The sequence below is a fragment of the Sinohyriopsis cumingii genome, chromosome 7 (genome assembly GCF_028554795.1).
Source record: "Sinohyriopsis cumingii isolate HCF-2022 chromosome 7, ASM2855479v2, whole genome shotgun sequence".
NCBI classification, from domain to species: Eukaryota; Metazoa; Mollusca; class Bivalvia; order Unionida; family Unionidae; genus Sinohyriopsis; species Sinohyriopsis cumingii.
Window position 1 is genome coordinate 38,982,030 of NC_142967.1, and position 17,299 is coordinate 38,999,328.

The 17,299-nt window shown below is 35.8% G+C and overlaps 1 protein-coding gene across 8 annotated transcripts in view; it reads right to left on the bottom strand.

Annotated features, from left to right (window-relative positions):
- The window catches only part of LOC149795054 (helicase POLQ-like), a 110,751-nt gene that overhangs the window by 90,895 nt on the left and 2,557 nt on the right, over window positions 1-17,299 (bottom strand). For all 8 annotated transcript variants that reach the window (XM_089964744.1, XM_089964743.1, XM_089964739.1 and 5 more), the window contains 3 exons: window positions 10,568-11,151; window positions 6,363-7,371; window positions 2,776-2,954 (listed from right to left, as the gene is read on the bottom strand). In XM_089964744.1, coding sequence (XP_089820870.1) covers window positions 2,776-2,954; window positions 6,363-7,371; window positions 10,568-11,146 — 1,767 coding nt within the window. In that variant the 5' untranslated portion in view covers window positions 11,147-11,151. The remainder of the gene's footprint in view (window positions 1-2,775; window positions 2,955-6,362; window positions 7,372-10,567; window positions 11,152-17,299) is intronic.

The following is a 17,299-nucleotide window of genomic DNA, read 5'->3' on the forward strand; positions in this document are numbered from 1 at the left end:
GTTCTGAATATTCCCCTTTGACACATGTCAATAAATTATGTTTAACTGGAATTCTGTATATTCCCCCTTGACATTATATATATATATATATATATATATATATATATATATATATATATATATAACACACAACACATAGGTTCAATATAAACTTTATTGTAAATATAAATAACCTTTGGCATAATGGGGGTAAATCCTGTCACAGCACACTGTACCAGCCGAGCTCTGAATTGTTTCTATAGGAATACCTCAGGAAGAGAGACTTGGGGGAGTTTGTAGGGTTGTGGAGAATGTCTGACACCTGTATGTGAATCCGCAAGGGGCTGATACAAGGTATATAGGGACACTGATAACCGAAACTCAATAAGTCTGATCCTGAGGATTGCTATGATAACAAACATCAGCCGATACTCCATACATGCACTGTAGGAAGTGGGTATGAAGTATATGGGCATAATAGTTGAGTACATTTAAGTACTGACACAAATTTGGGGTCAAAAGCAAAGTTGTGAATGCATGAAACTTGGCAATGGCCCCTGAATTGTTTCTATAGGAATACCTCAGGAAGAGAGACTCAGTGGAGTTTGCAGGGTTGTGCAGCATGTCCAACACCTCTATGTAGAGCTGCAAGGGGCTGATACAAGGTATATAGGGACAGTGATAACTGAAAATCCATAAGTCTGATCCTGAGGATTGCTATAATAACAAACATCTGCCAATACTCCATACATGCACCGCAGGAAGCGAGTATGAAGGATATGGGCATAAAAATTGAGTACATTTAAGTACTGACACAAATAGGGGGTCAAAAGCAAAGCCGTAAATGCATGAAACTTGGCAATGGCAATAACATTAGCCGATTTGAAAAAGGGCCCCTAGAACAGAGCTGGAATGGTACGCTATGCAAGAAATGTCCCAAATGAACAACATGGTGGAAGGAGGGGAGGCAGGTGGTTCTTTCCTCATATAATGTTAAAAATTAAGTGCAGCATCTGCACTGAAAGGAATGCATCTCTACATGTGTATCAGGTATATGAATGATGCCTAACTGACACAATGTTTGATCACATGCTTCAACTCAGTCATCATCTGATTGGTTCAACATGACAATGTATCTGAATTTAGTTACTAGCTTATTAACATATATTTGCTGCAATGACATCATGTCTGGACAGAGAACCATAGTAGACAAAGAGGGGCCCAGCAAGGAGCCAGAGAAGGATGCACTGTGTATAAATAAACTACATTCAACCAATTAAATTATAGTGTGTGTGTGTGTGTGTGTGTGTGTGTGTGCATGTGCGTGCATGCATTTTACCAGAGTTCCATTTATTCCCCCTTGACACACATACATAAATTATATGCTTACCAGAGTTCTATTTATTCACCCTTGACGCACATACATAAATCATATATTTAGCTGGAGTTCTGTTTATTACCCTTGACACACAGACATACATTATAAAATTATATAGCTGCTGCAGTTCTGTTTATTCCCCTTGACACACATACATAAATTATAAAATCATATGGTTGCCTGAGTTCTGTTTATTCCCCTTGACACACATAAATAAATTCCTCAAAGTCTCAATCATTGTTGCTATTCTTCAGTTTGAGACATCTAAGAGAAATTACCACATCACTGAGCAGGGATCTCAAACTCAAATTTTTCCAGATTCATACCATCAGCTTAGGTTGACTGCACTGGTCACATATGAGACTGATCACTCACAGACTGCAAATCAGACTTGTCACAAATATTGTCACTTAATGAAGGAAACCTCACAAACAAACAAATGGGATTATGCATGGATTTCGAAGTAAATGTCATGTGCTATTTTGTTTTTGTTTCTATAGGAAAATACAGCATATACTTTAATTAGAAAGCCCTGATGTCTTCACCTTGCTGCCTTATCATGAGCCCTGATGTCTTTACCTTGTTGCCTTATCATGAGCCCTGATGTCTTTACCTTGCTGCCTTATCATGAGCCCTGTCTTTACCTTGCTGCCTTATCATGAGCCCTGAAGTCTTTACCTTGTTGCCTTATCATGATTCTTAAGTTTTCACTCACAAACACCCATATTTAAGTACATGTATTAAGTTGCAAATGAAAACATTTTACTTGCAATTTGAAACACTGTTGGAGTGTTAATGATCAAACAATGGTGCCAGCCCATCCTTCATCAAACCAATAATTGAACTGCAATTTGGCTAAAAAGACAGAAACCATCTGTAAATTGGAGCAGGTACTATCAAAAGAATTCATCTAGAGATGGCACATCCCCTAGGTCCCCTACTTACGTGAGGACTCCTAAGATCCAGCACTCTCAACTTCTATACTACTTATGTTTGTATCATGAGGTCAAGCACTCTATATACTACTTACGCTCCACTTTGTTGCCATGGTAACATACAAATACTGGATGCAAACATTTCTAAGAATCAAAGGTATCTCTATGCAGCTCACTTTGCATGTGTACCAAGTTTGGTTGAAATACCCTGAATTGTTTGAAAGTTATACTATAGAATAGTATACTATTTAAGGACAGACAGATGTACTACATCTATATCCACTGACAGACAGCAATATCTATATCCTCACATAAAACATACTGGGAATAAAAGTTTCATGGGGCAAGTGAATCTCAATCTGGGCCCTGCATCAAAACAAATACGTTATTTTAACTGGCTATTTAAGGAACTCATTCAAAAAGAATTCAGTTTAACTGTATTTCAGTAAAGTTTTGAGACAGATATGCCTGGTCAGAGATTACCTTTTCCTGGACGATGGAAACAAATGGAAGAATAAGCAGAGCATCTTTCTTTTTACACAGCAGCTCACGCAAAATCAAAATTTCGGCTACCAATGTTTTGCCTCCACTTGTTGGTAAGGTATAGATAAGATTTCCCCCTTTCAAAACTGTTGGCAATTGTAAACATTCATCCTGCCAAGCTGGCAAAAAGAAAAACAAGATAACAAAGATCATGTGCAGAGAGAAAATTTCACCCAAATAATTAATCTACATGTGATATATTTAGCTGTGGAACTTCTTCAAAACTATCTAGCCTTGTGTTATCAATGTGTATTGTACTAAAAGTGGAACTAATTCTCACAATTTAAATCTTTTACTTATCAGTTAACTTTTAATAAACATAAAGGAAATATTTTATTTTATTAAAGCAGTTTGGTTCTGATCCCAAAGTCTGAATCAACAGCGATAAGATTTATTACCAAGAGGTCCATTTTAATTACAGATTATCCTAAGCAAATATATTAGTGTCCTTGACAAAACAAAAAAATAAACAATGTTTGAGACTCGGATAACTCTCTGCTGTTCTTATTTTAGTCATGTATAGTAACATAATGAATCTCCAGATGTATACATTATGACTACTGATATTAATTACATACCAAACTAAACAAATATTAGTTCTTATGACACTAATAAAAAATGACAGAACGAAATTATTACCAACACCTCCAGCCATGCAAAATATTAGTGATACACTGTACTTTGATCTCTTTTGGAAAGAATTTATAATTATCTTGAGTTTAGCTGGTTGCAGGCAACATTCCAACTATCAATGTGAAGACCAAAGTTCTACAAGTAAACATAACTATGTCCAACATGGAGATGATGTTATTAAACCCATAAAAAATAAACATTCAAGTCTAAGAGACAGTGTTCATATTGAATTGCATCAGGATAATATGTTGAATGGGTCTCATATTGAATTGCATCAGGATAATATGTTGAATGGGTCTCATATTGAATTGCATCAGGATAATATGTTGAATGGGTCTCATATTGAATTGCATCAGGATAATATGTTGAATGGATCTCATATATAATTGCATCAGGATAATATGCTGAATGGGTCTCATATTGAATTGCATCAGGATAATATGTTGAATGGGTCTCATATTGAATTGCATCAGGATAATATGTTGAATGGATCTCATATATAATTGCATCAGGATAATATGCTGAATGGGTCTCATATTGAATTGCATCAGGATAATATGTTGAATGGGTCTCATATTGAATTGCATCAGGATAATATGTTGAATGGGTCTCATATTGAATTGCATCAGGATAATATGTTGAATGGGTCTCATATTGAATTGCATCAGGATAATATGTTGAATGGATCTCATATATAATTGCATCAGGATAATATGCTGAATGGGTCTCATATTGAATTGCATCAGGATAATATGTTGAATGGGTCTCATATTGAATTGCATCAGGATAATATGTTGAATGGGTCTCATATTGAATTGCATCAGGATAATATGTTGAATGGGTCTCATATTGAATTGCATCAGGATAATATGTTGAATGGATCTCATATATAATTGCATCAGGATAATATGCTGAATGGGTCTCATATTGAATTGCATCAGGATAATATGTTGAATGGGTCTCATATTGAATTGCATCAGGATAATATGTTGAATGGATCTCATATTGAATTGCATCAGGATAATATGTTGAATGGGTCTCATATTGAATTGCATCAGGATAATATGTTGAATGGGTCTTGATCTATTGGGTTTCAAGTAACAAACCATATTAATATAATAAGTTAATTGTTTTAAAAAATGGAGGCAAAACCCAGAGACAATGTTCATACCAACAGCATCAGATCATGCTGAATGGTTTTTGACCTGTGCCAGTAACAGTCAAGTGATGAAGTTAACTGTCATGGGTCATAACTTCCAAAATGGTGCTGGCAAGACAAAACCCATAACAGGCACATCCAGGTCTAAGACAGTGTAAACAGGAAATTGTATTAGAATATGTTGAATGGTTCCTGTGCCATGCTGGTTAACTCAATAACCCCTGGAGATTCTTTTCATTTTCACCAGAAATGGGGGTAGGAGATACATTTATGAGATTACTTCTAAATGCATCCAAATACATCTGCTTCCAATATATTTTCTGAAGCCAGTGATGTTTGTGTAAAAATATTTAGGTTTTTCCCACAGTATTTTGTAATGCAAACAGAAAGTCAACTTTATTTGGCATCACTGAAGAACTATGATGTTGACAGTACAGAACCAGGAAGTGGGGTAAAACTTCATGACACCTAGATGTGGGGTTAATGAGTTAAAAAGATCTGCTGTTGGGAAGATGTAAAATTAACTTTTAAAAATGGGCAATAATTTGTCAAAACTGGACCTGAAACAAGAAAATCATTTTAATGAAACAATGACATGTCACTGGCATCTACCAAATGAAATCCAACTATCTGTAAGGGTTTCATATCTTTAGTGGTTACAATATGAATGGGATGAAAAAAACAAAATAATTAACAGATAGAACAGGTCATTAGTATAGGGTTTCCACATACAGATGCTGGGTCCTAATAAAACAATGAATATATATCTAATAGCTAAGACTAAGTGTTCTTCCTTGCATCATCACAAGGTACAAACAACAATCCACTGATGTATCACCCATGGCTGCCTGTGCTGAGATAACCAATTCCTCATGAATATGCACAAACCTGCCTAACCAATTACTGCCAGCATGAGTAAATATGTTCTTGACATGGTGACCCACCATGACCATTCACACTGTTTAACTGAGCCAATCAATGTTTCTCTTTAAAAAATAATTAAAGTTTCTCTTTCAAAAACAATGACTTATTGATAGATAAAATGGATATTCTAGTCCCCTGACCTTCATAGCTTGTGAAATTTAGGGTACCAGACTAGCTGATGTGTGATAGAATGCTACATTGTAGTGCTGATCACATATTTTGGTTTACATGTACTCATGGAAAATAAGGAAATCTTTGTGCACGCATCCATGGGTGATAAAGGATCATAGCAGATTGTCACCCATGGCCTGTGATGGTCCTCCTTTGACATACGTGGTGTAATTCTGTTAAAGAGATAAACAATGAGTGTTAAAGATGCATGATAAACTCCATAATTGGATACAAACAGATTAATTTTAAAACTATTTCTATTCTTGACTTTCTATTAAATAAGACAAAACAATTCTGAAACAATTATTATTTCTAGATGTTGTTGTTGTTGTTCTAGGGTTTAACGCCATTTTCAGCACAAGACAGGCTATACATGGCGGCCAGTATAACTGGTGGAGGAAGAACCCTGGAAAACCCAGGGAAGAACCACCGACCCACAAGAAGCTACTGGCAGGCTTTCCCACGTACCCATGCTAGCCGAGCCTTGGACTCGAACCCACGCAGACAGAGGTGAGATGGCAGTGATCCGGAACGGTGAGCGCTTTAGACCACTTGGCCACTCGGGGCCCCTATTTCTAGATGTAATGGAAATCATGAATAAAGAAAGTTGCACCTTGTTAACTACCACATAAACACTTACCGTACAATTCTTTTATGCCTCTTTGTATCTCAAAAAGCTGTTTAACCTTTGATGGAAGTCCATAGAATGGCCCGATGTCTATATTAGTTCCCTCTGCCTGGATTTTGGCTGCTTCCTGATGAGCCTTTTGGAGGTTTTCCTCTCTGAGCTGATTCATTACAGAGCCTGCTCCCTGTGGAGTTTTCATGCCTGCATTTTCTAACAGCTTCCTCTTTATACGATTATGTAGAGGACTGAATCCTGGTGTTATCAGTGTAGACTTCTTCTGTGCAAGATCAGAATGAATAGATTCAGAGATGACTAAATCTGTAACATTATTTTTTAAGATGACAGGTGTAGAGTTATTGGATCTTTTCTCTTGTATTTTGTGTTCACTACTATGGCTGAAGCGAGATGGAACAATGTGACTGTTGTTTTTATGATGCTGGGTATCACTTATAGGACTCAAGCTGATTTTATCATCTTTACATTCATTTCCAGAACTAGCAACAGGAGTCATGTGGCTTGAATATCTACTAGAATGATCTTCATAATGTTCTGATACAGGACTGGAACTTGTCTTTGATTGTACTATCAAACAGTCCAGTTTTGCTGATGAATCATTCCTTTCATACTTTCCAATAGTTTTGTTTCTAGCTGATGTCTTCTCAGAAATTAACTTTACCTTGGAATCACCTTTACTGTTTTTTCCACTTTCCACCAAATCCAAGATGTCAGTGTCACTAAAACTATCACAGAATAAATCATTGAAAGAGTTATCCCCCTTGACATTAGCATTGTTATCCCCCATGGTTGTTGTAGTGTTACCATCTAGTTTTACCTTCTGATCAGTCAATATATTATCACAGTCATTTTGAACTAGACTCTTTTTTTTAAACCTGTCTGATTTTCTGTATAAATGGTTACATGAATGTGAACCCTCTTTCAAATCAACCAGCTCAATCTCAGCCAAAAATACATCACTATCATTTAGATCAGTGTGTACGGGACTGGCTCTATTCCTCTTTACCTGAAAAAGGAAGAAAAAAGTTAAACAATAAGTATTCATATATTTAAAAATTAATTCCAGTAACCTTTCACAAATGAAAAGTATTCATGACAATAATTATTATGGACATATTAGCAGTTCAAAATGACAATTTTACCAACAATAATTGCATCAATTTTTAAACTATTTTAAAAAACCCAAATTGTTCTTTCTATAAAATTTACTTTATTCTAATACATGCTAACATAATTAGCCTGTAGCCATGTATTATGTAAACATATATAGGCACTAATCAGGGATATAAATTTTGTGTCAACCATGGTTGTCTTGGCAAAAACAAGCTTTGAAAAAACAGTTTCCCAGCCGATTTTTCAGGTTACCCTGTAAATTACTTTGATTGCTCCAGATTGCTAACTGTCACAAATGCTGATGCACTTATTTAATCTGTTTAAGAAAATAAAAGATAATCAAACATATTCCTATTTTTTAGTCTGATAAATCAGCCCACAAAACCATGAAGGCAGATATATGTAACCAGATTTGGTGTCTGTCAAATTTCTATTAGTTGGCCACCTGACCAAAAACTTATGTATCATAATAATTGCAATTGCTTTTTTTTTCTTTATACATGCCATACTAAGCTAAAGTTTGGCAACAGAAACAAGTGTCACAAGCTCATGCTCTACAGCAAGTGCCCATCTCTTCCACTGGTCATCACAAGAATTGAGTGTATCAAGTCAAAGGTGAACAATACCACTACCATGTGTTTGTGCATTGAAAAAAAACAAGCATTCACTGTCTTGTTTCTTTAAGGATTCAACTCCATAAGCTAGTACAATGGACTTAGATTACTTAATCAGATAATAAATAGGCAACACATGTGGATCATTGTGGCTAATAATTTTTGGATGACCAAATGGGTTTTCCCATTTGGAAAAAGTGTTGCCCTGAATTACTTTTTGGTTGTCCAGGACTCAAAGGCAATGGATGTTTCTAACCCAAAAGATAAATATATATATATATATCCTGTAACAAATAACTAGTCCCTGATCAATAATACCACCAAAGGGATTTAAATTTAATTTTTTCTTTCTAGTCTTTAAGATATTCTGGGCATCAAAACTAAATTTCACTTGCAAAGAATACATTTTAACTTGTCCTGAGCAACAAAAAACATGATTTTTCCAGCCACTCTTTCTTTAATAAATCCTTTTAAAATGATGCAAATTAAATATTGTTATTAAAATTACAATTTCATCAATGTAGAAGCAGTTTCTGGTTAACTATTTATATATCCAATGTTAACTAAATATTTTGTGTGGTAAATTTTTTTACAAACTGTATGGCTCCAATTTGTATAATTTATCATGGTGCAGGGTTTTCCTTATCAGCCAGGAGCCATGTGATTTACCCAGCTACTTTTACTTTACATTTTACTTTACAAACTGTTTCCTCATTGGGGGAAGTCCCCCACCCCAAACCTCCTGCCTACTCTGGCAATTCACCCTACAACTTTAAATATACTATAAGGCCCTGATGGAAGTCAACACCGAACTGGATATCGCAGTGAACTCCGATCAAGCCAACACTGAACTGGATATCCCAGTGAACTCCAATCAAGCCAACACCGAACTGGATATCCCAGTGAACTCCAATCAAGCCAACACCGAACTGGATATCCCAGTGAACTCCAATCCCTACAATAATAATGTCTCTCAATTACTTATTTAATTTTATGAATGATTATTATAATATTAATCATTTTCACTTCAACATAAATGCTCTTCATCACTGACATGCAACTGATACAGTTATTCATAATTGACATCATATGGCTCCCATGTTAATTGTATGGTCAATAACATGCAGAACCTTGTCAGCACATGCTTCTTTCAAAAAGAATGCATCAAACAATCAGAGATAGTGAACAATAAATAATGAACCAGTGAAAGAAAAGGAACAATCACAATTGTGCAGGATCTGTCACATAGGCAAGAAAAGAATAACATTAGCATCTTCTTCCATTAGAATCACATAGCAAATAAACCACATGAAATTCAACAGAAGAGTACCACAAGTGTTGATTGACATATGGTACATTCAGCAAAAAAAGAAAATATTATTTTGTACCATATTTCAACCTTTCTCATGGGTATTAATGCAACAAGTTCAGACATATTTATGTTAATGCATGTATTTAAGAACAAGCAGAGCTCGAGTTAATGAGATAACATTCATACCCACATGTAGTCTCCATGCATTATTTGGCACACAGTTAATCAGAATGGAAAAAGCAAATGGTAGCAAACATTTTTTGTGTGTGTCTCAACTAGATCTGACCCAGTGACAGAAATAAACAAAAAGGTATGTCATGGTTAAGCATTGTCACTGATATTTTTCATCCCCATGTTTTTTGAAAAGGCAGGGATTATATGATCCACTCTCTCTCTCTGAGTCTCTCTCTCAGCATAATATTGTGCAACTCTTTCTAGTACACTATTCAAGACAGAAACTACAAACCTTGGGATATGATTCAGGGTGGTCTGTAGATGTAAAAAAAGTTAAATTTTTTTATGTACCCCTGGGTTTGGAGGTTGGAGTTCTATTACAAAAATTTAAACAAAAACTCCATAATTATGAGACAAACACATCTGAAAATTCATGTTAGTGTCTGTTATTATCGACCCATGTGACAACACTTCATATTGGGTTCTGAATGGAAGTCCTGGGTCATGCCCCAGGAGAATAAAATTGTGCTTCCTGGGTCATAACTTTGATAAGATCCCAGCCTATAGCAATTTACGTATGTATACATTTTAGGCATGACTTCACAAATTCGGATGTGCAACTGAGTCCTAGGTCTTTACTTACCTCTGAGACAGGACCAAAGATTTAATGCAGAGATTTGCAGAAGTATATTTAACATTCATTCAATTTTTCATTATAACTACCTAAGTAGAACATCAGTACAGAATCAAACAATTGGCAGGCCAATTACTACTGTATATGCCCGCTAAGAACTTGAGATCAACTACAAACTGCACTGACCAAGATCTACCTTGTACTAGCACTTAGGCAGATCTGGGTCTATGCAGTTTGTTAGGAGTAATCAGAAAAACCAATAACATAGACCATGACCTACCATAGCAGCATGCAACAGCAGATCAGTGTCTATGTTATTAAGTTGGACTCAACTTATAAGTACATATGGTACTACCTTTGGAGTTGATGTGCTGGGGAATGCTCCAACTTGTTTGTTGTGATCATCCACTTCTCCGATTTTACTGTTTATTTCTACTGATTGTGCAGAATACTCTTTGCCACTTTTCACACTGCCAGTGTTCTTTGTAGATACTGGCAAGAATGTTTCTCTTTTGTAATTTAACTTGTTTATTGGCACTGGCTTTTCCATAGTCGAAATACCATCACTTGATATCACAGATATTTGATCAGTTCTCTGCAAGGTACATTTTTCATTGCTGTCACTTTTGATGGACAGTACATTTTGTGCATCAGGGGCAGTTTCATGCTTATTAAATGTAACTTCTGAGCTTGTGGATGAAGCAAATGAGTTACAAAACCACCTTTTTGGTGAAGAAACTTGCAGCGGCGATGCAACAGATGCATGACCACTTAATCCTACTGATTCTACATGTAGCATGGATGCATAAGTTTCACTGCTGTCAACATCAGAAGGTTTACACTGCTTTTTCTCATAGTGCTGGAGTTCTTCACATGATGTTCTTTTTCTTGATATTCCAACTCTTCTGGTTGGACCTCTTTCATGATCACACATATCTCCTAAAAAAAGACACCAATAAAATTTGCTTAAAGAAGCAATAAACAATGATATCTCTATGCTGAAATAGATATATATATGTACATATAAAGATAAAGTGATAGACAAATGAATAGACAGATAGTCACCCCCAGCACCGGCAAAACTGTCCATTATGGACAACTTACTTTTTTATGCTGAAAAATGGGCTTTAAATTACCTCTAAATTGCAACTGTTATACATGACTGTTGTGTACAAGGGATTACTAAACTGAGATAACCACAATAGGAGGTATAAATGTAGATAGAATATACAGCAATAGATTTAAGCCATAAAACAAGAAAGAAAACATCCATTTAAGCAAATCAGTCACATTGTATATTTGACAAGAATTAGCTTTACAGAACATAATGCAGTTTATTTCTTGCAAATACCATGAAAATTAACTTGTACTGAAATGAATAATTTTCAAAGCCTGCATTTATATTTGAATATTCATTGTTATGTCAACATGAAATATTTACTATCATCACCTTGGACTGAATCAAGAGCAATAAAGCCATAATTATGAACAAATTCTGTAAACAAGAGTGACCCATCCAAATTGCCTATTGACTTGTTCTCAATGATTCAAAACTGCTAAGCTACATAATCCTGCTACAATTAAAACAAAGAGGATGACATTTAAAAACAAAAACAAAAACATCATTTCTTCTGCTGAAATATTATATGGACTCATTCATTTCCATGGAATCCACTGTTGTTGCAACTGTACAATTAGCAGAGCCAGTCAAAAAGGAGAACGCATGAGATAGCTATCTGAAGGGGTATTCTCAGAACTATTTTCATACATCCTTGAAACATACACTGCTGGTCTAAGCCTTCACAACACATCTCAATCTGAGTACTAGGGATGGATGGGCATGGAAATTTTGGCAGATACCTGGTCTGGGTTGGTTTTTACCCAGCTAGGTGTCTCCACACCAATTTCATCCAGTTGCCCCAACCCTCTCTCTCATTCCCATTTTTCTCAATAATGTTTTTAAAAATCCTTTTTATTTTATTACTGCTCAACTCAAATGTTTCTATCTGCAATAAAGTTTATGACCTTGCAAATTCTAGGACAATTGTTTGAAAAGGAAGCCATTCACAACTGATCGAAAACTGAACAGAGTATATGTATAATTTTGAGAAATGTCATGAAAGATAGGTCTGATCAGACGTTTACCGAGTGCTCACTGCACTTAAAATTTGGATGGCTAGTTTAACCACTGCAGTCAACCAATGGTCTAAATACTATAGTAATTAAAAATATTTACAAATGGCTAAATGCAATTTAATTAAAAATAAGAATTACCTCAGAAACATTAAGAAGACAAGATCTGCTGAATATTTTTATCAAAATCAAGTAAAATGTTTAAAACGTCCACTTATTTTCATATGGTCACTAAAGAAATAGTATGTAAAAATAACAGTGAATTCTTTGTGAAGTGGAGTGACTGAACAACTTTAAACTTTCAACATTTTAAACAAAGGTTAAAATTTTGATTCTCTTACAAGATAATGGTAATGACAATGGCTAGAATGTATCATTTGTGATTATCATTGTGCCATTTTTTCTGGCCTGGAAACACTATTCTGAGTGTACCCATATTGTGCTGAGTAATCTGTCCATGGTTGTTGATGGGTTACCAGCTTTATGACAACATGCTAAGTGACACTATGCATTACAAGGAACTTGCTGGGTGCATTGCAAGTGGACACATTCATATATCAATGATATAATGAATATTGAAATACCAATTTCCAATTAAAATATTCACCAAAAGGCATTTTTATTACTTATTCAAATATCCCCTTCAGCAATAATATTAACAGATGAAATATTCTGTATATATATATATATATATATATATATATATATATATATATATATATATATATATATACCAGAAGAAAAACATATACAATCCTTTTATTAATCCTACTCTAATGGTCACTTCTGTTAAATAACACTGTCTTCAGCATGCTTTTTTTCAAGGCACCACAAACATAATACAGTATATAAAATATAAACCACTCCATTTAAGCAACCTATTTTCCAAGGTCCTTTTTTTAATTTACAAGGTGTTTTGTATATAGTGCCTGTTTGACTAAACATAAAGATATGTGAATTACATCAAGAAACCAGCAACTGAGCAAGCACAATAGTACACCTGTCCCTCAATAACTCATAAGTAATAGGCTACATAAACCTCAACCACAGCATCTGTAAGTTTTTGTTGTTGTTGTTGTGGGGTTTAATGCCATTTTGCAGCACACGATAGGCTATACATGGCGACCAGTATTAATGGTGGAGGAAGAACCCGAGAAAATCCCGGAAAGAACCACCGACCCACGAGAAGCTACTGGCAAGCTTTCTCACATACCCACATTGGCTGAATCTTAGACTCGAACCGCCGCAGACAGAGGTGAGATGGCAGTGATCCGTAATGAAGAGCGCTTTAGACCACTCGGCCACTCGGGGCCCTGCATCTGTAAGTGCATGACACAGTGATGGAAACAATTTCTGAGTTAACAATGATGGGGAGGGGATCAGTGCTACAAACTTTCACTGACACATGGGTACTGTGATCTGCTTTGTCCTACACAAGTATTAAATATTTTAAACAGTCATTTATTATATAGTGTTGTCACCATTAGACTTTTACGAACATTTTCATTCGCTGATGTTTCACCATATTTTGTGTTATTTCTTAAGAAATGTTTTCATTAAAGAAACTCCTATACTGTAGGACTAATAATTTCTTATTAAAAATGTATGAATTTGATGATGATTAAATTTTCATATGCCATTTTTGATTATAAGTCATATATTGTACAATCATTTATCAACATTAATCTTAATTTTAGAAAACAATGCTCAGCAGTAGCCTAGTTTTTGCCTTTTCAGTTGGAAAGAAAATTTGCAAACCAATTCACCAATTCTCTGGGCATGCTAAAACAAGGAAGCAGTGTATCTCTTGCTTTTCTGGACTGCACCGATGGCCTAGTGGTTAGAACATCTGCCTCATATGTGGCAGGTCATGGGTTCAAACCCTGTCCAAGTCATATCAAAGACTTACAAAAATGGTACCAATAGCTGCCTCACTTGGCGCTCAGCATTAAGAGGTTAGTGTTATGACTGGTTAGCCTGGTGTCAAGATAATTGACTGGGTGGGACATCACGCTACATGTCTGTAACATGATGCCCCAGTGCTAGGCATCACTATAAACTGCAACACTGCAGACACTGTAGCAATATGACTGAAAAATTGTTAAAGCTATATTAAAATTCCAAATCACACACACTCTTGCTTTTCTGAATTATAGATAGCTTTTACTCCAGAGGCCTACTTGTTCGCTCTTGAACTCTGTATTACTATATCTGAACCTGTTTAGCTAACACACATAGCTATCGCAATTGCGTGCAATTCTATGAGAGTAAGAGTTTACCAAAGTGGGAAAATGAAATGTTTAACAGAGTGGGAGCATGGAAGGTTTAACAGTGGAAGCATGAAAAGTCTAAAATAGTGGGAGCATGACAAGTCTAACAGAGTGGGAGCATGGAAAATTTAACAACGTGGGAGCATGAAAAGTCTTACAGTGGGAGCATGGAAAATTTAGCAAAGTGTGAGCATGAAAGTCTAGTGGAGTGGGAGCATGGAAAATTTAATGAAGTAGGAGCATGAAAAGTCTAAGAGTAGGAAAATGAAAAGTCTAACAAAGCAGAAGCATGAAAAAACCTATAGAGTGGAGCATGACTTACATGACACACATGTATCCATTCACTGTTAAATGTGCAGTGATACAAGTAGCTTATTATGATCAATATGGAGATTTGCACCAACGACAAAAAAACTGATGACAAACAACACCAATGGAATCAGTGCTGAAATAAAGGTCAGTGGACACAAGCTGGAAAGAGTCACAAGCTTCAAGTACTTGGGATCAATTATCACAGATGAGGGCTCCAAATCATAACTACTTTGCATGATTGCCCAGACAACAATAACAAGGTTGAGACCAATATGGAAAGATACCAACACTGCTTTTGGTTCCAAAATAAGGCTGACACACTCGATTGTCATATCCATCTTTCTGTATGTTTGTGAAACATGGACGCTCACATCAGATCTACAAAGAAGGATACATTGACCAAACCAATGAAGAAGTCAACAACAAGATCCAATGAGCCATCAGATCCTACGAAGACCTCTTGACCACTGTAAAAAGGCATAAAATGAAGTAGTACGGTCATGTCTCAAGATCATCTGGACTGGCAAAAACAATCTTGCAAGGCATAGTGCCAGGGTGCAGAAGAAGAGGCAGACAGAACAAGAGGTGGAAAGGCAACATTATGGAGTGGACAGGCATGTGATTTGGAGATTCCCAAAGGGCAGTAGAGAACAGGGAAAGATGGAGAAAATTGGTTGTAAAGTCAACTGTGGTGCCCCAATGACCTCTTGGGTTAAGGATTTGATGATGATGATGATGATGGTTCACTAGTCTTTAAAAAACCGTACTCCGGCCTAACACCACAAGAAAGGCTGGGTTTGTATTAGACACTATCAAGTGGGACAAATAAAATAATTTCCATAACCTTGATTGATTTAATGGACAAAATATGACAAAGAAACAAATAATTCTTATGACACAGATAAGTTGTGGCATGTTATACTATACATATAGTGTCTACCCACCCCTTTTGAATTCCTTCTTTGAGAACAAGTAAATGACACTATTTTTATTTTGCTTTTGATGCTCTTTTTTGTGTGCTTTACTGCATCCTTTTATGGAAATTAGTTTTCTATGATGTCTCTATGTTGACCTTGTTAATGGTTTTTAAGTAAAATAGCTCAGTGGAACTTATGTCTTATTTTAATATGAAACAAGCACAAAATAAGGAATGCTGCAGACTAATCATTGTGAACTCATGTATAAGATGCCTGATATAATCATGATTTCTTGCACTGGGGCATGTATGAAGTCTTAACATATGAAACTAAACTACAACATGTAGAATATCTTTATTTTCAATCACCATCCATTTTTGTAATTAAAAAACAAAGAAACAAATGTTTCAAAATATAATGATAACCAAGTTTGTTTCCAAAAGACATTTTAACAGGTTGTTATTGTTGTAGGGTTTAACGCCATTTTTCAGCACATGATAGGCTATACATGGTGGCCAGTATTAGTGGTGGAGGAAGAACCCGGGAAAACCCAGGAAAGAACCGCCGACCCATGAGAAGATACTGGCAAGCTTTCTCACATACCCACATTGGCTGAATCCGAGACTCTAACCCAAGCAGACAGAGGTGAGATAGCAGTGATCCGTAACGGAGAGTGCTTTGGACCACTCAGCCACTCGGGGCCCCCATTTTAACAGGTTGAGGCTCCTATAGTTGTTAATGGTGCAACAAAGAACAGTCAAAATGGCAACTTATTCTTTATGATATTAAACTTTGATCATAGTTACTTAGTGAAGATATTTTTTGTAAGATCTTGCATTTGTTGTTAACTAGAATAAACTAAGTTTTTCATGGGTTTAATGCCATTTTTTAGCAAATAATAGGCTATACATGGTAGTCAATATGTTTAGTGGAGGAAGACCCTGAAAATGCATTAGGAAGAATCACCAACTCATGGGCAAGTATTGAGAAGCTTTCCCACATACCCACTAAGGCCAAGCCAATACTATAGACTACATAGACATTGGTGAGATGTCACTGATCCGTAATGGTGAATGAATCAGACCACTTGGCCACATTAATAAACTGAAGGAGCTGGTGTTGATTTGGAATAGGCTTTACAAATCCACTTCCCAAATGCCTGAGACAAACTCAGATATGCCTCAGGCAAGCTCAAGTTGTCAAGGTACTTTACCATGGACAAGTCCAAAAACTATAAACAGACAGAGGTCATGTTCAGTTCATAATGCTTTATGTTCTGCAAATTTTATACTCTGTAATCTCACCATGGTTATGATGGTACATATAACAGTACCTTTGCTTTTCATTTATCTGTACCACATTCTTCAGATACATAATTGCCTGCAGTTTCTTTACCTTTATTTCATATGATATTTCATGTAAATGTTTGTCATTTTCATCTTCTAACTATATCTG